Here is a 24,952-nt window from a genome sequence, read left to right as displayed (position 1 = left end):
GTAAGAACCAGAGGACAAATGTTTCTTAGAAAACGGAGTGCTCTTTCTTACAGAGCTGCGAATACGGCCGGTGCAGGAGACCATAATGGACAAATGGGATTCATAGCACACTGAAACATAGCTTATACACTGATGTATCCCCACTGTGTTTGTTTGTGTTTGGTAGTTCTTTTTCTTTATGCAAACACAAGGCCGTAAATAGGGCCAAATATTCATATTTATCAAAGAAAGAGAAAAAAATGTTCCCTTTACAGGTGGTTGAGACCAAACACAGAGCATCTTTCAGTCTGACATTCATGAAGTGTTTATTACTCATGTGCAGGTGGTGTAATAATATGTAATAGTACAGTATCTAGGGAATTCTCTACCATATCAGGTGTCTTGAAACACAGAAGCAACCTTTTTGTTAAAAGCCTGGTCGTATCGGCCTAAAAAGAAACATGAAGCCCGTGGTGTGTTAACAGGTTATTTCTGCAGTCTCTAATTGCCAAAACATTTTTTTGCCATTGCTGGTTTTAAAGACTTGTAAGTCAATTTGCAGCTGATAACAGGTCCCAGCAGGGTTCCCGTCTGTTTACACTTGGCCGTGCATTATGTTTTCAGCATGGGCATGCACATGCATTTTCACACCTGTTGCTTTGTCATGTGATATATGTGACGACAAGGTAACCGAGACCAGACCAGTTGGGACCGTGGATGTATTATAAGAACTGAGCACTGGACTCAAATATGGCACCTGCCCCCCCTAGAATGACCATTTCTGACCTCACACATAAACCAAAAACAAGCCCCTGTGTCGTGCTCTGTGGTTTGGAGTGCTGTAATATGACAGGAGGGAAGGTGGAGAATGGGGTGATACATAGTGAAACATTACAATAGATTTAAAAATATAAAGTGGAGTCACCTGTAATAGACTGCCGTGCTGCCTAGGGTGTATCCCAGCTCTTGCCCTATAACAGCTGGGATAGGCTCCAGCACCCACTGCACCTCTGAATTGGAAAAGCACTTGGATGGAGGGAGGGGTGGATGGATGGATGGAGGGAGGGAGGGAGTTAGGGAGGGAGGGAGGGAGGGAGGGACGGACGGACGGACGGATGGATGGAGGGAGGGAGGGAGGGAGGGATGGATGGATGGATGGATGGATGCATGGATGGATGGATGGAGGGAGGGAGGGAGGGAGGGAGGGATGGATGGATGCATGGATGGAGGGAGGGAGGGAGGGAGGGAGGGAGGGAGGGATGGATGGATGGATGGATGGATGGATGGATGGAGGGAGGGACGGACGGACGGACGGACAGACGGAGGGAGGGAGGGAGGGAGGGAGGGATGGATGGATGGATGGAGGGAGGGAGGGATGGATGGATGGATGGATGGATGGAGGGAGGGATGGATGGATGCATGGATGGAAATTCATCATAAAACTATAAAAGTCATTCCTCTGCTTTCTGAGTCAGTCCACAAGTACATTAATTTTATTTAAAAAGTATTAATCTCCACTGCATTCAAGGAGTGTTTCTTCAAATTGCTCCACTTGAGTTGTCATAACTGCTCAAGACAAGACAAGATAACCTTCATTAGTCCCACATTTTTAAAATTCATATTATTACAACAGCGAAATGAAATAAACATATGATTAAATAATTAATTAAATGTATCATCAGTTAATTACAAATGGAAATAATAGTTAAATATATACACAGTTAATAAAATATCAATTCATTTCATGTAAAACATTTTAATTCATTAAAATGTTACATGGAACAGCAGTACTATGCAAAAAGTCCATTACTATACACAGTAATGGACTTCTATATATTTTACATCAGATTAAAATTTTGGGTGTAAGAGTCAGATAATTATTTATTAAAAGCTAGACATTTTAAACGAGAATAAGAAAGAAAAGTATGTCTTTGTGCCCCCTTTTCCCTGTTAATGCCCTATCGGCCCCCCCTGGCTAAACTTTGCTAGATCCGCCCCTGCACAGTTACCAGCCGTCAGCTACGTAAAAAAGGATCCTGGTGTAGAAAGTAATATTAAATACATTCAGCCGCTGGTTTCCTCTTTCTGGCGCGAAGTGGGCCAAAAACTAAGAAGAGAGACGGACTCGCGACAGAAAAGCCGATCAGCTGATCATTGATCAGTTTCACGATTGAAGTAGCAGCAGGAGAGAGAGAGAGAGAGGCAGTGGCTCCATATATCGGTTGTTAAGCTTAACATGGGAATGCTTTACAAACATTCAGAGATGAACTTACACACTTGCTTTACTTCTCTCTGGGACAACTTCCTCGGAGATGAAATGCTGGTTTGGTGGCGAGGCTACAAATACACACAGCCGCTCTATCACGTGATGCATACTGCTGCTACGTGCTACGGTTATGAGCCGAGTTACACCTGTAGCAAGTTTTGTGAGGTGCTTTTTTTGATATTTAATGGATCGGATTACATTTTTTATTTCTCGCCCATATCCGATCCAGTAATTTGGGTCAGTATCGGACCGATACGTAATATCGGATCGGTCCATCTCTAGTATATATATATACACACACAGTGTGTTACCAACTAATAATACTTATTATCATAATAGGGCAGTTGTTCTTGTTCTTCTTTTGATACATGGATAACTTGATGGTAAAGAAGTCCAGTGGAATAAGCACTAAGATATTTTAGATGACCTTATATTTAAAACTATACTATTACTTTGTGGAATTTCCTTTGAGCCTCTGATAATAGTAAACTGTGTACTGTGTACCAAAGTGGCCATAACTCCTAAGTAAATGTCGTATTTTGTTAAAACCCTTGAATTAAAGCGGAAGGTTTTCACTTCAATCACACCTAGATTACCTTACAGAGGTAAAAGTAAAAGAAAAGGTGACACTCTCCATAAACACATGGGTTTAACTTTATTATCTAGCCCAGTTTAAAAAAAAATGTTGACTGTGTAAAATGACAATAAAAATATATTGATGACCAAACTGTAGAAACTTAGATTTAATTGAAAATAGTGCAGACCAGGCATATTGAAAAGCCACAATTGATTAAATAATTAATTAAATGTATCAACAGGTGCGCCTCGGTATTAACATGGGGCGACCGTGGCTCAAGGGGTTGGGAAGCGTATCTGTAACCGGAAGGTCGCCGGTTCAATCCCCAGGCTCTCCGTCCTGGTCGTTGTGTCCTTGGGCAAGACACTTTACCCTACCGCCTACTGGTATTGGCCAGAGGGGCCGATGGCGCGATATGGCAGCCTCGCTTCTGTCAGTTTGCCCCAGGGCAGCTGTGGCTACAACCGTAGCTTGCCTCCACCCGTGTGTGTGAATGCGAGAGTGAATGAATAGTGGCATTGTAAAGCACTTTGGGTGCCTTGAAAAGCGCTATATAAATCCAATCCATTATTATAACACAGAACATGAACTCTGAAATATCCATCAGCAACCTAAGATTCTGATTCATCAAACCACTGGATGTTTTACCGCTTTGCATCAGTTTGCTTTAGGTGATCTCGTGCTGGTAGAAGACTTACATGTGCCTGGATCACACTGTGGGCTTTATTTGAAGGGTGGGATGCATGACCATTCAATTTTAGTTTTCAGTCTCATCTCCTCCACTTAATAATTTCTCAACTGAGAAGTTTAAGAAGATGAAAATTTTCAAAACAAACAAAACAAGTCAAGGGGCCTCCAAGCAGTCCAAATCTGAAAGTTGGGAACTGCTTAAAAATCAGGTACTCAAAATATGCTTTCCACTGCTGAAAAGTCGACATCTCTCAGTGTCTTTTACGTTTCTTTGTTCATTCACTGAGTGAACAAGTGTCCACCTGTGTCTACAGACATGTGGACATACACGTGCCCACCAGTGTCCATTCAGACAGTCTTTATGTTGCCTCTCCATGCTAACCATGCATGTTCTCTTATGCACATCTTATTTCCAGCATGCTGGGACCCCTCTGCAGTTGCTGCCCTCTACCCCCTCCACCTCCCCCCCCCTCCCCCCCTGCCTATTCTTTACCACGGGGGCCATCCCTGCCCACCTATTTGTGACGTTCTCATCCAATGAGAGGGGGGTGCATGGTGGACAAGCACCAATGGGGCAACTTTTTCATCGCTATAAAACTTTTGAGGACAGTTTGCAGGGTTGCACTTTCTGTTGGTCCAGGGCTCCTAGAGGAGAGCAACAGCCCAGAGAGAGAGAGAGAGAGAGAGAGGGGGCAAAGAGAGAGCCAGTGTGAACGCACAGGGGGTTGCCAGTTTTTAATCCTAATCCCACTCTTCAAGAAAGTGGTGGGTAGAATTCCGCATCATTTGTTTTACGTTTCAGTGTTTGGCCAGCTGTAATTTCTCTCCATTTTTTTTCTATCCCTTTTGTCTCGAAGCCTCTCCGTGTAAGTGAGGATGGAGAACGCACACACCAAAGAGTCGGAAGATGTTCTGGCCTACTTTGGCGTCACTGAAGACACCGGGCTGTCACCTGAGCAGGTTAAGAAGAGCCTGGAAAAGTATGGCTACAACGGTGAGGGAAACAAAAAGATGGATGGGTGGCTTGATGGATGGATGGAGCACTTAGATGAAGCCTTTGATACAGAGTGGAAATAAAGAGCAGTAGAAAATGATGGTGAATGACATGATGGGAAGGTCCAGGAGCATCAGATTTAGCTTGAATGAGAGGCGGCATACGTACGGAGTACCTCGGAGGTTAACAAGATAAAATGGCAGGAGCAGAGACACTGAGGGAAATGGGAGGGGAAGGTGAAGGAGGACAAATAGCGGCAGTGTCGGTTTCAAAGCTGTGTGTGACTTTGTGATGCTGGTCTAATTAAGGGAAACTATCCGACTGACACAAAGCAGGAGTTATGTTTGTGGAGCAGGTGCCTCAGGGTGTCAAGTTCCTGACAACTGCTACTGGTTTTAGTTTAGATTGGGGGTAATTTGTTTGTATTTTGAAACTGAGCGCACGAGAGTCCCTTTTTGACTCAAAGTCAAGATATTTACTTTTGTCTCAGCAGATGGAGTTTTTACAGTCTCATTGAGCTTTATAAAGAAAGCATCAGAGGCCTTTTTTTTTCTTGCTTATCACAGCAGGGAAAGCATAGGCATGAATGTAACTGTACCCACATTACTGCTTGGCTTAAGGGTTCAAATAACAGGAACTGGAAAATCATGAATATTCCTACCTCTGCTTCACATTTAATTCACTGGGGAAAAAAAAGTCCTACATTCAGTAAAATGAAGAGGAATCATGTTTTTTGAGAATGCATTTTGGAGTAAAGTGTTACTGTTTATTGGAGCAGGGCCTCAGTTTGGTGAAGAAAGTGTAAATTGTGCAATGTAATGTTTACTTTATACTGTGTATTTTGTACTTTATGGTTTTACGGTCAAATCGATTGCCCTGACTGCATGTTTCCCTCTGCAAATATCAGAACAAATGTAGTAAGTGTTGTGCTTTACTAATGTTCTCTGTCTCTCATCACCAACAGAGCTGCCAGCAGAGGAAGGTAAGTCAACCCGAAACATTACACACCTGCATGCTTCCTTTAACATCCCTGTACAGCTGTTCCTCTCACTTCCTGTCATGACTGCTCCCTTGTGTGTGTGTTTATCACTTGTTACTGACTCCAGTATAGTAATGATGTATATACACCACACACTGCTCGAGAAACTAATGGATTGTATCCACATCTGTTGTGCAATGAACTCAAACTAAAGCAGCAACAGTCTTTGCTGCTGGTTTTGGAGCAGCCCAAAGTGGTGGGAGGATATTAAAACAAACAGTCAGTCAGTCATCATTAATCAAATATGTGTTTTCACCTAAATCACAGTCACTGCCTTTTCCATTTAATCCGGTTTGTTTTAATCCGGTCTTACATGTATAATAACAGGAATTCTTAACACTGTATCAACATTGAATTTGATTTAATAGATGGGCTATGTCTATTTATTTGAATGTGTTTATCAGGCAAAAGTATCTGGGAGTTGGTGGTGGAGCAGTTCGAGGACCTGTTGGTCAGAATCCTTCTACTGGCAGCCTGCATCTCTTTTGTGAGTTTCATGATGCAACCCCCTGTGCGACCATCCATTTATCCAATGCAAAGCACCTACTTATGTAATATTCATGAAGTGTTCATTGCACAGAGCTTGCACAAGTTCAAAAATCATTCTTTATTATCTTGTAGTGAAAAGATGTATTTTTCTATTTGTGTAGAGGTGCCCCTTCCATCCCCGTCTTACATTTACTAACACCAGATCCATTCAAAAGGAAATGGAAAAAGCAGAGGAAGACTAGCTAACACAATGAATTAATGAACAGGATATATTCTCAGCAGTGCTTGTAAAAGTTGTGTTTGTAATTTCAGTGATGGACACCACATGTAGTAGATTCTCTAATCTCTTCCTATACTTCAGACACCATGTGTTTAATTAGTTTTCTTTTCACTCTTTTGCATAATTTTCCAATTTGCCTCAAAATATGAAAATTTTCTCCCAGGAATTCAAGTTTTAGATATCTGGCAGATCACATGTTTGATGGGTTATTTAGCATTAAGCTGAGGTTGAGCAGTTAGAAAGTCTAGTTAGCATTCGTTGTCCTACAGCAGCAGTTGTCAGTGTTGAGTTGTGTTACAACGCTCTGCAGTTCCCAGAAGCCGTACACTAAAAGTCCAAGAGTGTCCGTTTGGTGCTCACACCTGAGAAGGCCTAAAACATTCTTGAACTCTGCCGGATTTGTGGGCATATTTCCTTTACACTGTGAGAAACAGAGTGTAGCAGTGTAGCAATCCTTAAGGTACATTTTCTCTCGTTTACCAGTGCTGAATACATCCCAGAGTTATATCAAGATGTTAACATTTTTTTTGCAGCTAGAGGTAACCATGCTCATGTGGATGATTTTGAGACTCTACCTCTAATTTAAACTTAAGAATATGTGGCAACTGAAGTTAAACACCCCCGTTTTGTTGCCTTTCAGGTCTTAATTTTATGTTACTGTTTATGAACGTTGTTCTTACATAATTGGGGGCTTGTCTGGGATCTGGGGCTGCATGTCTTTTGACTCTTTACCAAACACACACACACACTTCAGCTGACAACATCATTCGTATCATCACGTTATTAGATTACCTTTAGTGCCACTCTCACTGACACGAGGAATCCCTCTCCCCTCCTTGTTGCTCTCGCCAGTGCAGCTTTATGAAGGCGACTAGGTTCTTCACATTGTTTTAATCTTCGATTGCTCCCCTCAGGGCTCCCTCTACAGCTGTCACTATAGCCTTAGAAGGCCTGACATGCTGCGTGTGAAATAGCGAGAGAACAAGAGAAAGACGAAAAGAGAGTGGCAGTGCATGTGCATGGCAGGACCTTTATTTTAAGAAAGTCTCAAGCCAGGACGAGAAACTATATCCTTAGACAAAGGTCAGGGATGGAAGGAACGAGGGATTGCTTGCAGCAGCAGGAGAGAGTGAGAGACAGAGACGAGGGCAGGGGGCTGGGGATTGGGTTGCACAATGGCATTGTCTGTTACAATGACAAATGAGCGCAATAGATTCAGAGTCATATATGGTTTCTAAAAGAGAGAACACTAAATACTGCAAATACATGGTCATCCTATTCATACACACAGGAATGCTTGACCACTGCAAGGTGTTGACAGGCCCTGACCCTCAGTCTGGAGATCGATTGTGTCTTTGAAGAGAAGCACAGTGAAGACAGACTGGAGAGAGCAAGCAATCAAGCCTACTTTAAAAAAAAAAAAAAAAAAGGGGGGGGGGGGGGAGAAAACATGTGAGATGAAAAGCAGGCGAATGGAAAACAAGAAAGACTGTGATGCTGAGCTAAATGCTAAATGCTACGAAGGAAGGATGGGAGGGCTTTACTCTTTTCTCTCAGCTTGGGTCCGTGCTCCGGTGGCCTGCAACTAATCTGTGTCAGTGTCAACACGAGGCCTTTCCGAAACACACCAGCATCAGTAACGTGTAGCTCCCGCTCACAGGGGCGCACACGTGCGCGAATATAGGTTTAGAAAAGAGTCACATGTGGAGAACTTCACACATAGGATAGCGTACGGTGCAACAGTGACAAAGAATAATGTCATTTGATCCTACAGCGGTGCAGAAATAGCTCCGAGCCGTGACAAATATATGTTTATGTTTATGCTACTCAGCAGTAAAAGATAATACTCTCACCCTGAGCGACAGGTGCACAACAAACGTAAAGACACTTCTGTATCATGGGCTTAGCGATAGTAACAATGTATCATTTTAACTCGAGAGGAAAGTGTCAGCGTGATGAATGGGCACCTCTGTAAAAGAAAAAGAAAACTGTCTTAGAGTTTGTTTGGGTTTTTTTTACAGATATTGTGTATTTTTGATAACACATTATAATGTGGCCAATGACTAAGCATGTAATTCCCTTGTAATTAAATATTTTCTTAGAAATTGCAGTATAATTATATTGACCTACAAATGAGAGGTACACTAAAAATGGGGGTTAAAAAGTCAGGTTATTACAAATTATTATGGTGACAGTAACTTTAAGTCATGTATAAGTAATTTTTAGTAGTACCTAAGCTGTGGGGAGAAATTATACTGTTTTTTGGAATTAATTCCACTTCCCCATCTTACATTGTAAGTACACTGTATTTGTTGTGGCATGGGCCATATAATGAAGTAGGTTAATTTAATTTCCCATGTATTTTGCAAAAAAGGGAGATACTTCTTTCCTGTACACTCCTTTAAAATTTATGTTTGAACAGTGATTGAGAAAGAAAAAAAAATAGATTCATTTAACTAATTTATTAAGTACAAATGCTAAATATTTGTTGTAATTTAAGGGTCAATTATGAGAGTTTACTATTCTGCCATTGTGATCCCTGGATTTTGAGTGTAAGATCTGCTAGTCAACAGTTCCTCAAGGAAATTTTAGGGGTTTTTGTGTTTTTTAGAAATAAAGTTTCATCATAATTAGAATTTTAAGGGTTTCATTTTGACAACTTCAGTGTCTCATCATCTAATTTTAAACAACAACTCATTCAACTTTGGACTCTGTCTGTGTGTGACTGTCTCAGGTGCTGGCTTGGTTTGAGGAAGGAGAAGAAACTGTGACTGCTTTTGTCGAGCCCTTTGTCATCCTCCTCATCCTCATCGCGAATGCTGTTGTTGGAGTGTGGCAGGTCAGTGAGCGCGCATAAATACACACACACACACACACACACATATTCAGAAACAACTGCAATCCCAAGGCCACATACCTGCTCCTGAATACTGTCTTTTGCCCACATACACACACCTAAATAGATTCTTATACTTAGAAACAGTCACGCCCAATAAATCACGCACATCAGCGGCCTGCTCAGGCCTTGTGTCCTTTACAGAGAGCACACACGCTCCTTAGATCTCAAAGATCAAGAAAAGCCAGAAAGAGAGGCATGACGTAAACAGGAGGTGAAAAGGTGAAAGGTTAAGCCAACAGGGCGCGTGGAGAGAGGCCACGGACCGGGTCCCGTTCCTGCCTTGACGGTTCAAACTGCTGCGTTACAATCCACACTTTGCAATCCTCAGTAAAAATACAGAGGGACGATCACGTTACCGCAGGCTTGCGTTTTGTGCGTGTGTGGTTGAGAGGTTCATATCAACCCTGCGGCAGTCATTTGGAAACTATGCACAAGGATTCACACATGGGGGATGAGGAGGAGAATGGAGAGAGGGAGGGCAGCTGGCATAAGTTGGGCTTTACACTTTGAGGCAGTCGGGGGCAACCTTGGAAGAAACCACAGACTGAAGCGGACACCAGGCTGTCTGACTCTTCTGTGTACCATCTGCTTTTACTGGGAAATAATTCAACATGACGAACAAGAAACGACTTTGAAAAGCTCACAGTCGTTTCTTGTTCATCATGTTGAATTTAAGGACTTCAACCTGCTGCAGCACAAGTCCTGCAAAATTATGGTTGCACAACCTCTCTTTAAATTAGATTATTTAAGCTGATGGACTTTAATAAAATACAAACATCAGGAAAACCTCATGATAATGGAAAACAACGCCTTCAACCATCAGTCAGTCACTGGTATCAGCAACCTTATCCCTCATTACTAATGCCAGTGCCTGATGATTATCTGCCACAGCAACTTTGGGTGCTCAAAAAAACTATGAAAAAAAGGCTAAAAGCGCTTTTATTAGTTTTTATAAGTATGTTGTCCTAGAATAAAACAAAATCTGTGCATTCTGCCCTCAAACATTACAACATATAGTGATATTCATTAATATTTATTATGGCTCAGTGGTGCAGTAGTTAGCACTGTAACCTCATACCAAAAAGGTTTGGGATTTGAATTCACTGACGCCTGTGTGAGTTTCTTTTAATAACAGGCACAGGAAACAGGAAACAGGGCTGAAAATGTGGGACTACAACAAAGGCAACAAAGACAACGTTTGCTTTAGGAATGTACATAAAATCAAACACAGACAGAAAATACAGGATATTTTTTTTAATTCATTCACTTATTTTTACCCACCTTTAGAGCTACCTCTCCTTTATATTTTGCTTCTAAGATGCCAGACTTTCTTAAAATGTTTTAAAGCAACAGTTCTCTGTGCTTTCGAAGGTCTTTTAATTTTTTTCTTTGAAATTTATTTTGCTTTTACAATAATTTTCAGTCCTGTCCTTGTACGTGACCATTTTCAGGGATGGGTTTTTTTTTTATTTTGTTATGCACCTACCTCAAGAGCTGAACCAATTTTTAACTGTCACTTTGTTACTAGCAGCCCGTCACATCACACATCATACGTTCCCGTTTCTTAAGTTTTATCTGTAAAAAATATGCTAACGCAGTTTCAATGGCATAAAATAGTATTTTTGTACCAACAAAGTGATGTGGACACATGCACACCAAGCTCTTCTTTGACTAAATAACTCCACAATTTCCCATTCTGGATACATTATCTAATGCACACCCAAACACTTACCCTGTTTCATTCATGCATTGGGGCAACTTGCCAAGGACGCTTTGCCTGAAGACTTTGTTAAGCTTTTTTTTTGTTATCATATCAAAATATGTTATATTTAAATACATTTCTATTCAGGTCATTTAAAAAAATGTACTGAGCAAAATGTACTTTTTTAAAATAATGATCTTTTGATTAAAGCCTTTTTATCTATCTAAAAACTGACCTTTAACATGTTACAGCGCTGACAACTATCATGCAAAGGACTCGAACATCAAGAAGCCGGAATGATTATGTGTTTGCTCTCTGTGCACGTTTGAAACAGGAGCGCAATGCAGAGAGCGCCATCGAGGCCCTGAAGGAGTACGAGCCTGAAATGGGGAAAGTTTATAGGGCAGACAGGAAGAGCGTGCAGAGAATCAAGGCCAGGGAGATCGTTCCTGGTGATGTAGTGGAGGTCTCTGGTAAGCTTTATCTGCTGCGTTTATTCAAAGTCCATCCAGCCACTGAAAATCCATAAATGTGATCAGAATTAAGATGAGATTAACTCCCCAAAGCAGTCTACACATAAGCTTGTTCTAGTCGAATTCCAAAACCTTGTCTGGAATGTGTCATTTAAATTCAAGTGTTTGAAATCTGAACTTCTCAATTTTGCAAGTGCGTGAATACAAGACTGTCCTTCAAAATCAACATGGCCCCTTATAAGGCAGTGACAGAGAAAAAGGAGTTGGGGGGTGAGTGAAGGAATAAGCTTGAGTATAAGCACTCACTCCTCTGTTTGCTGTACACCTGTTCTTTTCATTTCATGATCTCCCCAAGGTCTCCCTCTCCCTCTGACTCTTACTGTGGTATCGGTTTTCAACAACAACACTATCCATCCAGAGTGTTAAAACCAGCCCCCCTTCCTCCCCACCTCCTCCAGCCAGCTGTAACACTGCAGTCAGATTGTCTTTGCACTGTAATACTGCCAAACCAATAAATCACTAAAGAAACAAATGTTAATGAAGGGCCTGCTTTTGTGTATGTGTTTGTTACGTGAACACTAGTTGGTGACAAAGTGCCAGCTGATATCAGGATCATCTCCATCAAATCTACAACCCTGCGTGTGGACCAGTCCATTCTTACCGGTATGTGTTTTGTCGCAGACAAAGAATAAATTAATTCATTCATTCATTTTTCTAATTTCCGTCGCCTTCCCTGACCGCTCATCTCTGCAGGTGAGTCTGTCAGCGTGATCAAGCACACAGATCCAGTCCCAGACCCCCGAGCCGTCAACCAGGACAAGAAGAACATGTTGTTCTCTGTGAGTCTTTTTCCTGCTTTCTCCTCTCCTTGACCTTTATATTTCCATCGGGCGTCTCAAAACCCACCTGCTGACTGATTTAACTTCCAATTCGACCTCATTATTCCATGAAAATAACCATTACAGCAGACATTTTGCATGTCATTGTTGGGAAAACCATAGGTGTAATGATGAGAAATTTTGGACATCATTTTGGATGTCAGCACAGGTGGCACTTCATTATCACCGTCATGCTGACTTCGTGATCTGTGCTGCTTAAAAGTATTAAGCAATTAACTCTTACTTCATGAGCCAGTTTTGACATTTCAGAATAGAAAAAGAACCTACGTAATTAAATTAATGCAGCACCTGCAGGGGTCTTGATACTGTGTCTGCATCAAAAACTGTCCCATAGTTAAGGTAATTTCCAATCACTGTCTATTGCTCTATCATAAATGGAAGATAAACATTTTCTTTAGATTTTCTTTTTGTAAAGATGTTCTTTTATTACATCACTGCAGTAGCATTAGATCCTTTATCCACTAACATGGTTCATGTCTATAAGTGACAGAAACTGATACACTGCTATACTTTAGCTAACACACTTTACCAGAGACTATATTTAACAATCGTTCAAATACAGCCATTGTAGAAAATACCAAGCTAATATCAGTCTGGTAGCATGCTGGCATCTAGACTATATATAAAAAATGGACATAGTCACTTGAGTTCACTCTAGAAACTGAGCAACTCCTGGCCGCTAAGGAAAATGTGTAGGTTGAGGCCAGTTGCCTTGAAATTGATTGTTAACCCTTTAAAGCCTGAACCCTGAAATAATTGTCAGAAAATTCAAATTTCCGGCACAATTGAGTGTTTATTTAACCTTGTGGCAATTTTTTAAATGCAATATTAATTTGTATATATTAATTTTAACCTTCTAAGACCCAAACTCTTCCACGACATGCATTTTTAATTTCTCTTTGACGAATGTAATAACAAAGAATTATCCGTTTTTTGTTTTTTTTTACCATATTTTTGTTTTTAAGAAAAATAAGAGCTACACATGAGGATATCATTTCAAATTTTGATAGAACAGTAGCAGTATAATGTCCTCGTAAGTGGATATCAGGCCCATGCAGAGCAAAATTGAGTATTTTAGTCTAAATAACCCAAAATGTGATGTCCACATATGCGGACGCCAGGTCCTAGGAGGTTAATTTGCGTCATATTTGCTACATCAAAACATATTTTTTGCAATTTGTTACTTTGAAAGGTATTGTGCAATGTATTTTGATTTTTTGATGGGGAAAAAGTATAGAAAACTCACAAAAACCGCTCAGCTAGTTAGCAAGTGTTTGCAGACAAGTTGGTGTCTTCCATGCAAACTACAAGTAATCACTGCAATCTGCTCGCAACCATAACCCTAGCAATCACTGGGGAAATACATATTTTTCCTTCATAGCCAGTGGTTGTATCAAAAATTATATGTATAACATCAATCAAAAAACATGTGCAGGTTTGTTAATTGCTGTCATGAAGCTTCTATAGATATCTATCTACCGATATTGGATGTACTCTCATCTATAAGAGACTGTAGAACCAATAAATACACATTGCTACAGTGTACTGCAGGGGTGGGCAACTCCAGGCCTCGAGGGCCGGTGTCCCTGCAGGTTTTAGACGTGTCCTTGAACCAACACAGCTGATTTAAATGGCTAAATTAGCTCCTCAACATGTCCTGAAGTTCTCCAGAGGCCTGGTAACGAACTAATCATGTGATTCAGGTGTGTTGACCCAAGGTGAGATCTAAAACCTGCAGGACACCGGACCTCGAGGCCTGGAATCGCCCACCCCTGGTGTACTGCTAGCTTGTTTAGCAACATGGATATGGCAATCATTTTCAGAATTATTTGGATGCTAGTTTTACAAATTGAAAAAAAACCCCACAAAAATAAAAATAAAAGTAAAAATAAATTTAGTTACCAGAAAAGCTGGACACTCTGCTGAATATCTGGTAAACTAATTGCAGAATAACAAAGGGTTAGATTTGAGTGGGAAACAAAGAACATAGCCTGCTTAGTTGTCTATTTTATTATGAATGGGACCGTACTTTTCTTTGCTACATTATACTGAACAAGCAACCCGCAGATTGAGACCATTAACTCATCAAGAAAATGTTAACAAAGGTCACCAATCAAGTGAGCAGCAGCGCCGTTTTCTCATAGTAGTCCCCCTAGGTTTAAGGCATTTCTGCATTAGCATTAGCATACCGTTGGCTAGCAATTATATGGTATTGTTTATATATTCACCAACTGATTGTGTTAAGATAAGTACCCTTTGTAATTAACACTACACAAAATTCATTTTAGGTTGTTAAAAAAATCATTTGCACTTTTGAAGTTATTAATAAACCAAATTATAATAAAGAATAAATATTTGACCTCATGATGAGGATGAGTAGTGTCAAAACAAAATGTTACCACACTCATTATGTTTAACCCTTCAGTCATCACTTCTGAGTTCACTGGCTGCCTCATAGTTGTGTATTTCAGGTCCAGATTTTCCATCCATCTTTCCAGTAGTCATGTCACTCTCTTTCGAATCTCTGTTCAGGGCACCAACATTGCTGCCGGTAAAGCCATTGGCATTGCTGTTGCGACTGGTGTCTCTACCGAGATCGGCAAGATTCGCGACCAGATGGCTGCCACCGAGCAGGAGAAGACCCCTCTGCAGCAGAAACTGGACGAGTTTGGAGAGCAGCTCTCAAAGGTGGGTGAGACGGGCAGTGTCTGCAACAGTTAATTTCATGTCATGTCTTAAACATTTTAATATTGCTGGCTTGAGACTGAAAATTACAACTAATGTCATACACGTCCCCCTATTGCTGCTTGTCCTGCAGGTCATCTCCCTGATTTGTGTGGCCGTGTGGATAATCAACATCGGTCATTTCAATGACCCCGTCCACGGAGGCTCCTGGATCCGCGGCGCTATCTATTATTTCAAGATTGCTGTGGCTTTGGCTGTGGCTGCTATTCCTGAAGGTAAGCCCCCGGGATTAACTTCTATTTGATTGCTCAACCACATGAAACATTCACGTCATGTAGCTCATCTGCGATGCTGCTTCCAGTCTGTTCAAAAGTGTTTTTGTTAAGTAATCTTTTTTGCATATGAAAAGGAATAAATAAGACACCTTCATTCATGTTCTTCTTATTAAGACGTCGTAGCGTATGTATGTATCAGTATGTATTAGTTTTCAGAGCAAGTTTGCTCATTTCAGTTCAGTTTTTATTGTATGAAGATGTTAGATGGAAATTTCCAAATTACCAACCCTTTAAAGTCCAGTGCGTTGTTCAGTCTTAATGGTTGTAAATAGGATCCTGAATCAGACGCTAACAACCTTCCAAATAAAGCTGCCTTGGGTATTGCCAGTTCTTGCCACTCCCTATCCAGCAGACAGTGCAGAAGGCTTTGGAGACTCTCCATGAGCCTCTTAAGCTGAGTTTTCAAAGTTAAGGACCAGATTAGAACTGACAGAAACAGGTGTATGCCTCAGAAAGCAGCTGATGACCAGTACATCTCTGATTTGCACACTAGTTTTAAGCCCTTTTATTAAACTGAAAATAAAAATGTGAGATTAAAGTTTGTGTAGACAAAACCTCCTTAAATTCAGCTCTTAGTAAAACATTTGAACTTTCATATACCATCTTCTTTGTGAGGCAAGAACATTCTCATTTTGATGATGGGGACATTCTCCCCATCAGTCAGCTGTAAATTGTGCCAAAGTTAACTGGAGAGCACAACCTGATGATGCCAAAAGAACAACATAATATGCACACATAGATGCTGCGATAATGTCACTAAACTGGACAATCTCCAGACCTTGACCACACCATTGTTTTTGCCAAGAATATGAACGCAGATCACCCTCCATGTGCCGGAGTGCTGAATGACTCATACCAGCCCTTCCCTTAGGAGTAGCATTGGAGAGCACAGTATTCTGGATGCGGTCCAGCTGATGTGTTAAGGGCTGTGCAGGGACCCCCACTGTTGTCACCCTGCCAAGTGGCAGAATCCCTGAAGTCCAGCTGTTTTTTTAATCCAACATTTGTCCTCATCTCTGAAGTTCAATCAAGTTTTGTCCAGCATTCAACTCGTTCTTGTTTTAAAGCAGCTCAATTTGTTCAGGGCTTCTCTGATTACGCTCTCCCACTGCCCGTCACAGGCCTGCCTGCTGTCATCACCACTTGCCTCGCGCTGGGAACACGTCGTATGGCCAAGAAGAACGCCATCGTCAGAAGCCTGCCTTCTGTGGAGACGCTGGGCTGCACCTCGGTCATCTGCTCCGATAAGACCGGCACCCTCACCACCAACCAGATGTGTGTGACCAAGGTGGGTACACACAAATAAGCCTGCGCACGTTTTCATTCAAATAAAAGGAGGATCTGATAAAATGTCGTTTTTTGCCATGTTTCCACGCAGATGTTCGTCATCGATAAAGTTGAAGGCGACAGCGTTTCCCTCTGTCAGTTTGACATTTCGGGCTCAAAGTACACCCCTGAGGGAGAAGTGTAAGAGACAGAATCAGCACACGACTGCCATAAACGGCCTAAAAACCAAACAAAACTAACGAGTTGTGTCTCTTTTGACCAGAACAAAGAATGGTGCGTTTGTGAAGTGCGGACAGTATGACGGATTGGTTGAGCTGGCAACTATTTGCGCACTGTGCAATGATTCTTCTCTGGACTACAACGAGGTCTGTGGAGGAGGAGTTTATACTTTCGCTGAACAGCCTTATTAAAATGCACTTAGCAATTTTTAATGAACTCCTTGTCTCGTTGATGCAGTCCAAGGGCATTTATGAGAAGGTGGGTGAGGCCACTGAGACGGCCCTGTGCTGTTTGGTGGAGAAGATGAATGTGTTCAACACTGAAGTGCGCAGTCTGTCCAAGGTGGAGAGGGCAAACGCTTGCTGTTCCGTAAGTCTGTCAAATATCTGATACAGTATGTAGCAAGTTACTCTTTATACAATCAGTCTACTAACCTACATGACATTTGCTTTAAAAGTAAAAAATCGTGAGTCAATATTGAAATTAAATATATTGGGTTGCCATGTTGCAGCATGAAATATGAACACATAAATGAGCTAACAAGTTTCCCATATCAACTTAAAGTATGATGATGTCTGGGCCTTACCAGGTTATAACATCAGGTAAATACATTCTCATACGAACAACGACACATAAGATATTATGCCACGCAAATATTTATTTAATAAAAATTCAGCCAAAATGAATAACTAAGCATACCCTTACTGCTTCCATGGGAATCAAGATGGTCAGGGACAGCCAGGTGCTGCAAATGCACCTGATTAGCTGATCATCAGGAAATGTGAGCACCTCTTTAAATGCAGCAGTTTTGGCAGTTTTGGAGCATTGGGGCGTGTCTTTACAAATTTTCAAGGAGGAAACACATTGGCAATGATCTTGAGAATAGTGGATTTGGCTGCACATTAGTCTGGGAAGAATTATAAGGCCACTTCTAAATAATTTGAACAACAGTGCAATTAGAAAAAAACTGAACAAGTATAGCTTGATAAGAAGCATTGGCAGAAGAAAGCCTCTTCTGTCTAAAAACAACATAGGAGCTCAGGTTAGGTTTGCAAAATCGCATATGAATAAACCACAAGACTTCTGGAACAATGTCCTCTGAACATATGAGGCCACTGTGGAGAAGTCTGGCTGTAATGCACAGCATCACATCTGCTGAAAACTAAACACAGCATATCAGCACAAAGACCTCAAACCAACTGTCAGCACCATGGTGGAGGAGTTATGATTTTGGCTCATTTTGCAGGCATAGCACCTGGGCACCTCGTAGTCACTGAGTTGACCATGAACTTTCTGTGTACCAAAGTATTCTAAAGTCAAATGTCACAGCTAAAGATTGACTGGGATGTGCAACGGGACAATGACCTCAAGCACTGCAGCAAATCAACAAGAGAAAGACTTAAAGAGAACAGAATCAAGGTGTTACAGTTATCTAGTCGAAGTCCAGACCTCAAAAAGGATAAAAGAGTACCCACAGTTAATTTTGGCCTAGGTTTTATTATAATGACACTACGTAAAAGTGACACAGATAATGACACTAAGCGCTGTGTTGTTTTTCATCTGACTTTGAGTTTAAATCATTTTAGGATTGGGACCAGTTAACTTTTTATTATATTCTGATACATAAAAGCTCCCAGATAGCCAAAAAACAAACAAACAAAAAAAGCAACAACTGTATGGCAGGTGCAATATTTAAAATGTTTATGTTTAATATGCAGGGCCTGGTTTGAGGTTTCTCCAGTTCACCTTCCTCCCTTCACTTTCTGACAGGTTATCAAGCATCTGATGAGAAAGGAGTTCACCCTGGAGTTCTCCAGAGACAGAAAGTCCATGTCAGTCTACTGCTGTCCTGCTAAGTCGGCCAAAGCACCTGTGGGAAACAAGATGTTTGTCAAAGTGAGCGTGGAACATGAGCCAAAGATGAAAATAATACTTGAAAAAGTTGTTCTGAAAAAGCTCCAAAAGTGACAATTTGATGTTTAAGAATCACAAACGAATGATTGCATTTCCTGTCTTCAGGGTGCTCCAGAGGGAGTTATTGACCGCTGCACTTATGTTCGTGTGGGTACTAACCGTGTACCGCTGACTGGCCCGGTGAAAGACCACATCATGTCAGTCATCAAGGAATGGGGCACCGGGCGCGACACCCTCCGCTGTTTGGCCCTGGCCACATGTGACACACCTCTGAGGAAGGAGGAGATGAACTTGGAGGACTCAACAAAGTTTGCAGACTACGAGGTTGGAGAGTGAAAACAAAAACATTAAGTCACTGTAGTCCCTAATGGAAGACTTGAGCATTTTATTTCTTGCTCAGCTGTAGCTCAGACATAGCTCAAACCTTTCTTTCTTATCCCCAGACGGACCTGACCTTTGTTGGCTGCGTTGGTATGCTTGACCCTCCTCGGAAAGAAGTCATGAGCTCCATTGAGTTGTGCAAGGCCGCCGGTATCCGTGTCATCATGATCACTGGTCAGTATACATATCAGATTCAGATCAGCAGTCTAATTTTAAAAGAAATCGAGCAAAGATTGACCTTTTCTGTCCTCCAACCCGACCACTCCAGGTGACAACAAAGGTACGGCTGTGGCCATCTGCCGCCGCATTGGCATCTTCACTGAGGATGAGGATGTCACAGGCAAGGCCTTCACCGGCCGTGAGTTTGATGACCTCGCTCCATATGACCAGAAGAAGGCCGTTCGAAAGGCTTGCTGCTTCGCCAGAGTTGAACCAGCCCACAAGTCTAAGATTGTAGAGTTCCTACAAGGCTTTGATGAGATTACAGCCATGGTGAGGAGAAAAGAAATGAACCTTTGATGAGTTTGTTGTGCTTGATGTGACAAGTTTAACATGCTGTTCCTCCCATTTCACCTCGACCCATCACCCAGACTGGTGATGGAGTGAACGATGCCCCCGCCTTGAAGAAGGCGGAGATTGGCATCGCCATGGGCTCTGGCACTGCCGTTGCCAAGTCTGCCTCTGAGATGGTCCTGGCTGACGACAACTTCTCTTCCATTGTGTCTGCTGTTGAGGAGGGCAGAGCCATTTACAACAACATGAAGCAGTTCATCCGCTACCTCATCTCCTCGAATGTGGGCGAGGTCGTCTGGTGAGCGCATTACGCTTCACTTTACTGACACTTAAGTTCAACGAGAGTTCTTGTCCTGCATAAGAAAGAACTTAAAACTAGGAGAAAGATTGACTTCTGTTTTTTTCACCTCTTCAGTATCTTCCTGACTGCTGCACTCGGTCTTCCTGAGGCTCTGATCCCCGTCCAGCTTCTTTGGGTCAACCTTGTGACTGACGGTCTGCCTGCCACCGCACTGGGCTTCAACCCGCCTGACCTGGACATCATGGGCAAACCCCCCCGCTCCCCCAAAGAGCCCCTCATCTCTGGCTGGCTCTTCTTTAGATATCTGGCCATTGGAGGTATATACTGATACTGCAGACACGACCAGCAGCTTCCTTCAGTAGAGTTTTTCAAGGATTTATCGCAACATGGCATAACACACCAATCATCTTCAAGACTTTAAATGTAGACTCATAGTTTTCATGGGCATATGTTTTGTAATACTTCTTCCAGGCTATGTTGGAGCTGCAACAGTGGCAGCAGCTGCCTGGTGGTTCTTGTACAGTGATGATGGTCCAATGGTCACCTTCCACCAGCTGGTTAGTATCAAATCATCTTATTTGAGAACTTTTCTTCTAAAATACTCCTGAGACTCCTCGTGTAAAATTACAGCTGATCCTTTCAAACATAAAGAACCATCTCAGCCTCTTTCAAAAGCGCTGCCGAAATAAATTTTAAAAAAGGCAATTTATGTTTGTTTCTCTCCATCAGTCTCACTTCATGCAGTGCAGTGAGGACAACGAGGACTTTGACGGTGTCCACTGTGAGGTATTTGAGTCTGCTCCACCAATGACCATGGCTCTGTCTGTACTGGTCACCATTGAGATGTGCAACGCTCTGAACAGGTCTGACTACACCGTGAACCCGAAAGGCATTGTGGGTGCATCCACCTGAAAACTATGATGTAGTCAAATGTGCCACCAGTTCATTAAATGTTTGGACATTGGCACCAGTTTTTGTAGTTTTGCCTTTGTAACCATAACAGTGGATTCCAAACCAAAATAGTTTGGATGTTATTGAAGTGAAGATGTTCAGTTTTAATTCAAGCACAAAAATGTGGCATTAACTATTCATTCTTCCAACAAGCAGAAGATTCCCAGTTCAATCCCAGGAAAAGATACAAATCCCTCAGAGGGTATCCGACGTAAAAATCTGCCTGATCAAATAAGCAGAGTTATCTGCTGTGGCAACCCCTTGGAAATAAAGGCGCTTAAAAGTTTCTTCTTCTTCTTGAATTATATATAATCTCCTATTTACAGATGCTCAAAATTAAACTGACAAACTACCATCATTTTAAATGTCAGGATTGTTTGGGCTTAAACCCACTGTGGTGGTGCACAGATTATGTGCAAATTGATCCAAATTATAAAAACAGTGTGGCTATCCGAATAAGTTACGATAATTTATGGTAGCTGAGTAGTAGTGAGTGCCATTATCTACAAATAAAGAAAATTTATTATGAACCTTTTCTGGAGTGACCAGCCAACTGAAATTACTGCAAGAGTGCACTAATGACCCAGAACAACATCTAAAGAACTGCGGGAAAGGGAGTCCTGCAGTATTAATTCAGGTTATCTTTGTATAATATTAAAATTTGTTTGATGATCTGAAACATGTAACTGTAACAAATATTTAAAAAAAGACAGTGAGGTCAAATTAAATCTTCAGTCAACTCTTTTCCACTTTTAGTGTATATAAAAATATTTCCATCAGCTACTCTTAAAGGATTGAGCACTGACTAAACTGTCACGAACAGAGGTAAAATTCAAATGAGGTCCACTTTAAAAAAGAAAAATAGAAGCTGACGGGTTCATTTTGGAAAAGGTCCAATTTCGCTGCAGGCAACTGCAAGTGACAAATAAAGGCTTCATTCATTTTGACCTTTTCCAAACATGAAAGCTGTGTCGTAGCTCCCGTAGTTATAATAAGGAGACAATGAAGCACTTTGCAAACACATTACTATGCAGTCACCTCCACACGTACACTTTTTCACGCCCTTTCAGTCTGCATTAACGTACCCCATCCGCTCTGCCTTCCTCCCATCCTCCCCCACGTCCCTGCTCTCTCTACACCAGCTTGTCTGAGAACCAGTCTCTGGTGCGCATGCCCCCCTGGAGCAACGGCTGGTTGGTGGCTGCCATGAGCCTCTCCATGTCCCTTCACTTCATGATTATCTACATCGACCCCCTGCCCGTGAGTCTGGCCTCATGCAACACAGTGCACATCTCCATTTATATCTCCACACACACATTTCCTCTCTCCCAGTTTCATTGCTTAAATGCTAGTTGCACATATAACTGAGAGAAACTACAACATTGAAGAAGAAACACATGTATTTCAGGTTTGACAGATAAATAAGCTCCAGCTTAGTGGCGTTCAGTAGTTTTAACATGCCACTGCTCTGATTCACAGATGATCTTCAAGCTCACTCACTTGAACGTGGAGCAGTGGATGGTCGTGCTGAAGCTTTCCATCCCAGTCATCCTTCTCGATGAGCTTCTTAAATTTGTGGCTCGCACATATCTGGACGGTAAGACCTGCTTGACAAACACTTCCATTTTTCTGCCTCCTTTACACGCAGGGTAACAAATATTTGGAAATATTCATGATTCATGATCCAGGAAATGTGCAGTATTAGTCTCATGGGACAGCTGTTTGTAATTTAAAAATGATCATGTTGCACATCAATTACTGCAGATCAGATTAAATCTATGAATGAAACATAAACATGATGCTGCAACACACTGTAGCCAGAAACTGGGAATAGCTACATTCTCCTGTATTTTCCCTTTTTAATGAACAAAAGTGGAATTAGGAGTGATGGTTGCAGAATAATTTTCCTCCCAATTAAATGTATTTTAACATTTAACCTGTTCCCTCTTTTTTTTTTTAATCCATGACGATGTCTCCCACCCTTTTCCCTCTAATCTCTATTTCCTCTGATGACTTTTACTTAATCTTCCTCTCCTTGGATGCCCTTCTTCACTGTTCCCTTTCTGACAATCCAGCCTAAACCTCTTCCCCCCTCCTCCTCCATACCCCTGTAACAAAACAAGGTACTCCCCTCTGACTCCAGCTAAAGATTTAAGCACGCTGCATCTTGCAAGACTTAAAATACTTTCTGGACTAATGTCTGTGGACCCAGAGTGAAGCTGCATTTGCCATGAAATCAAATTTTAATGCATGATTTGTGTTTACAGCTGGAAGCTGTCGCTGCAAGCTAAACGTATTGCTTTAAGTAGCTTTTAGATTAACACAAAAAAAATAGTAAAATCCAGGTTAGCACATGTGGCATGCTCTGACCGTGCATTCTCCTGCAATCAGAGTTTTTTGCATTTATGCTAAAAAGGTAAAGCATAATGCGAACATTAAATCATTATACTGAATACTTCTCAGATCAGTCCTCGTTGTTGTGATTTTTAAAAAGAAAAGTTAGTTTTTGGTTATTGCTTACACACAAACTAAAAAGCAAGTTGGATATTTGAGGAATAAAGCAGTGCACTGTGAGAAAATTAAGTGCACATATGTGCAGCATCAGAGATCACAGGCAGACGGTTTGCGTGAGAAACAGCAATTCTGGCTCAATCCTATTTCATCTGCACTCAAACTTAAACATAACTACGACAGCAATTTTCTTGCCCTTAAGCAGAAAAGACCCCGCTACAAGCTTTCCTTTAAAACCAGTAAACAGTCTCCATTAATCCACAGAACATATGTGCAAGAGTTAACTGCTGGATTTTAGTTTACTCCAGGAAACAAAGCAAATTGCCTTATTTCTCACAATGTCCAACTTTTGACCTCGAGCTAGCTTCAACCATTGGCCTTTTTTTTAAAAACTTTAAATACACCCATTTATCCCCGATGCCTTTACATTATACCAAACAAGCCTTTGTTTGGTCCCTCCAGGCAAAGTCTAGAGGTGAAGAGAAGCGGAGAGTGGCTGAAGCAGAGAGGCACCGAGACACAGAGGATGGAGAGAAAGGCTGAGCGCTCCAACTGAATGAGAGCGTGCAACATGTCACTTGATCAAAAACCCCGAGTGGCACGAATACAAACATATAAGCCATCTGATGATACACCGAAAAAAAGCTGAAAACTATTTTTGTCTGTGTATGTACTGAAAATAATATATAGTGAAAGAATTATTAAAATATTGTGTTGATTTTATTCTTAAAGAATAAAGATGTGTATTAAAGTAACCGTCAGTTTTCTGAATACCATCTTTTTTGAAATATTACTTACTCTTAGTAGACGAGCAACACAAGTTTATGGCTTTAAAGGGCTATTTCACCCATTTTGAGCAGACTTTGGATCATTACAAAAATACTCCCTCTATATTATTTACTGAGATCTGCCACTTCATTCCCCTGCAAAATATGCAGAATTCAGGTTCCACATGACTCCAATCCAGCCTAGAGCAGAAGGTGAAAGACGGTGTGAATTCTGGACTTTTAACTGTATTTTCACAAGTTTTACAGCTTCTCCTGCTGGTAAAGACCTCCCACCGTCAAAGTACACTTCAGCTACACCGGGATGGTCTCCGGTAACCCTATGTTGGGCAGGTTACATTGATGTCCTCGATTTGGTTCCCTTCATAGGGACTGAATGAATGGATGAGCTTGGAGGTCACTGGGGAGAGGGAGGTCTAGCCTTCTCTGCTTAGGCTGCCGTTCCCACGACCCAGTTCGGAATAAGTAGAATAAGATGGATGGATTTCGGATTTATAATTACAGGACAGTCTGATCAATGAGCTATAAGAATGTTTTCTTGTAATTTTGTACTTTTATTTCTAAAAATCTAAGCTCAGAGATCTGTTTGACTACAGCAGCATTTCTTAAAATTGCACTTTACTTAATATATTTTAATACAAAAGCCCTTGAGGTATATAAATAAAATAGAATTGAAAAGAATCTTAAGATATCTCAGGGAATAAATGTGTAGTTAAACGTCTTCACACTGGTCCGGCACACTTGCAGTAAGATCTAAGTGGGCTGTATGTGGCCCGCGATGTA

At 41.4% G+C, this 24,952-nt stretch overlaps 1 protein-coding gene across 2 annotated transcripts; it reads left to right on the top strand.

Moving 5' to 3' along the window:
• The first annotated feature begins 4,145 nt into the window (after window positions 1–4,145).
• Window positions 4,146–24,145, top strand: atp2a1 (ATPase sarcoplasmic/endoplasmic reticulum Ca2+ transporting 1). 2 transcript variants are annotated; one of them, XM_084926369.1, is made up of 26 exons: window positions 4,146–4,277; window positions 4,370–4,506; window positions 5,471–5,488; window positions 5,950–6,032; window positions 9,049–9,153; window positions 11,250–11,388; window positions 11,971–12,051; window positions 12,142–12,227; window positions 14,820–14,975; window positions 15,106–15,247; window positions 16,429–16,595; window positions 16,686–16,774; window positions 16,857–16,959; window positions 17,051–17,182; window positions 18,584–18,709; window positions 18,833–19,051; window positions 19,171–19,282; window positions 19,377–19,600; window positions 19,699–19,919; window positions 20,037–20,239; window positions 20,394–20,479; window positions 20,652–20,785; window positions 22,016–22,133; window positions 22,353–22,470; window positions 22,949–22,996; window positions 23,847–24,145. In XM_084926369.1, exons 2-25 carry the CDS (start codon window positions 4,389–4,391, stop codon window positions 22,951–22,953), a joined length of 2,985 nt encoding a protein of 994 aa, XP_084782495.1. In that variant the 5' UTR covers window positions 4,146–4,277; window positions 4,370–4,388; the 3' UTR covers window positions 22,954–22,996; window positions 23,847–24,145. The 2 variants fall into 2 exon arrangements, with proteins under 2 accessions (XP_084782495.1, XP_084782494.1); XM_084926368.1 differs by lacking the exon at window positions 22,949–22,996.
• Window positions 24,146–24,952: the final 807 nt, after the last annotated feature.

Source organism: Perissodus microlepis, chromosome 4, assembly GCF_051167445.1.
Source record: "Perissodus microlepis isolate ML-2025 ecotype Zambia chromosome 4, ASM5116744v1, whole genome shotgun sequence".
Lineage (NCBI taxonomy): Eukaryota > Metazoa > Chordata > Actinopteri > Cichliformes > Cichlidae > Perissodus > Perissodus microlepis.
This window is presented reverse-complemented; position numbering and strand designations above follow the sequence as displayed.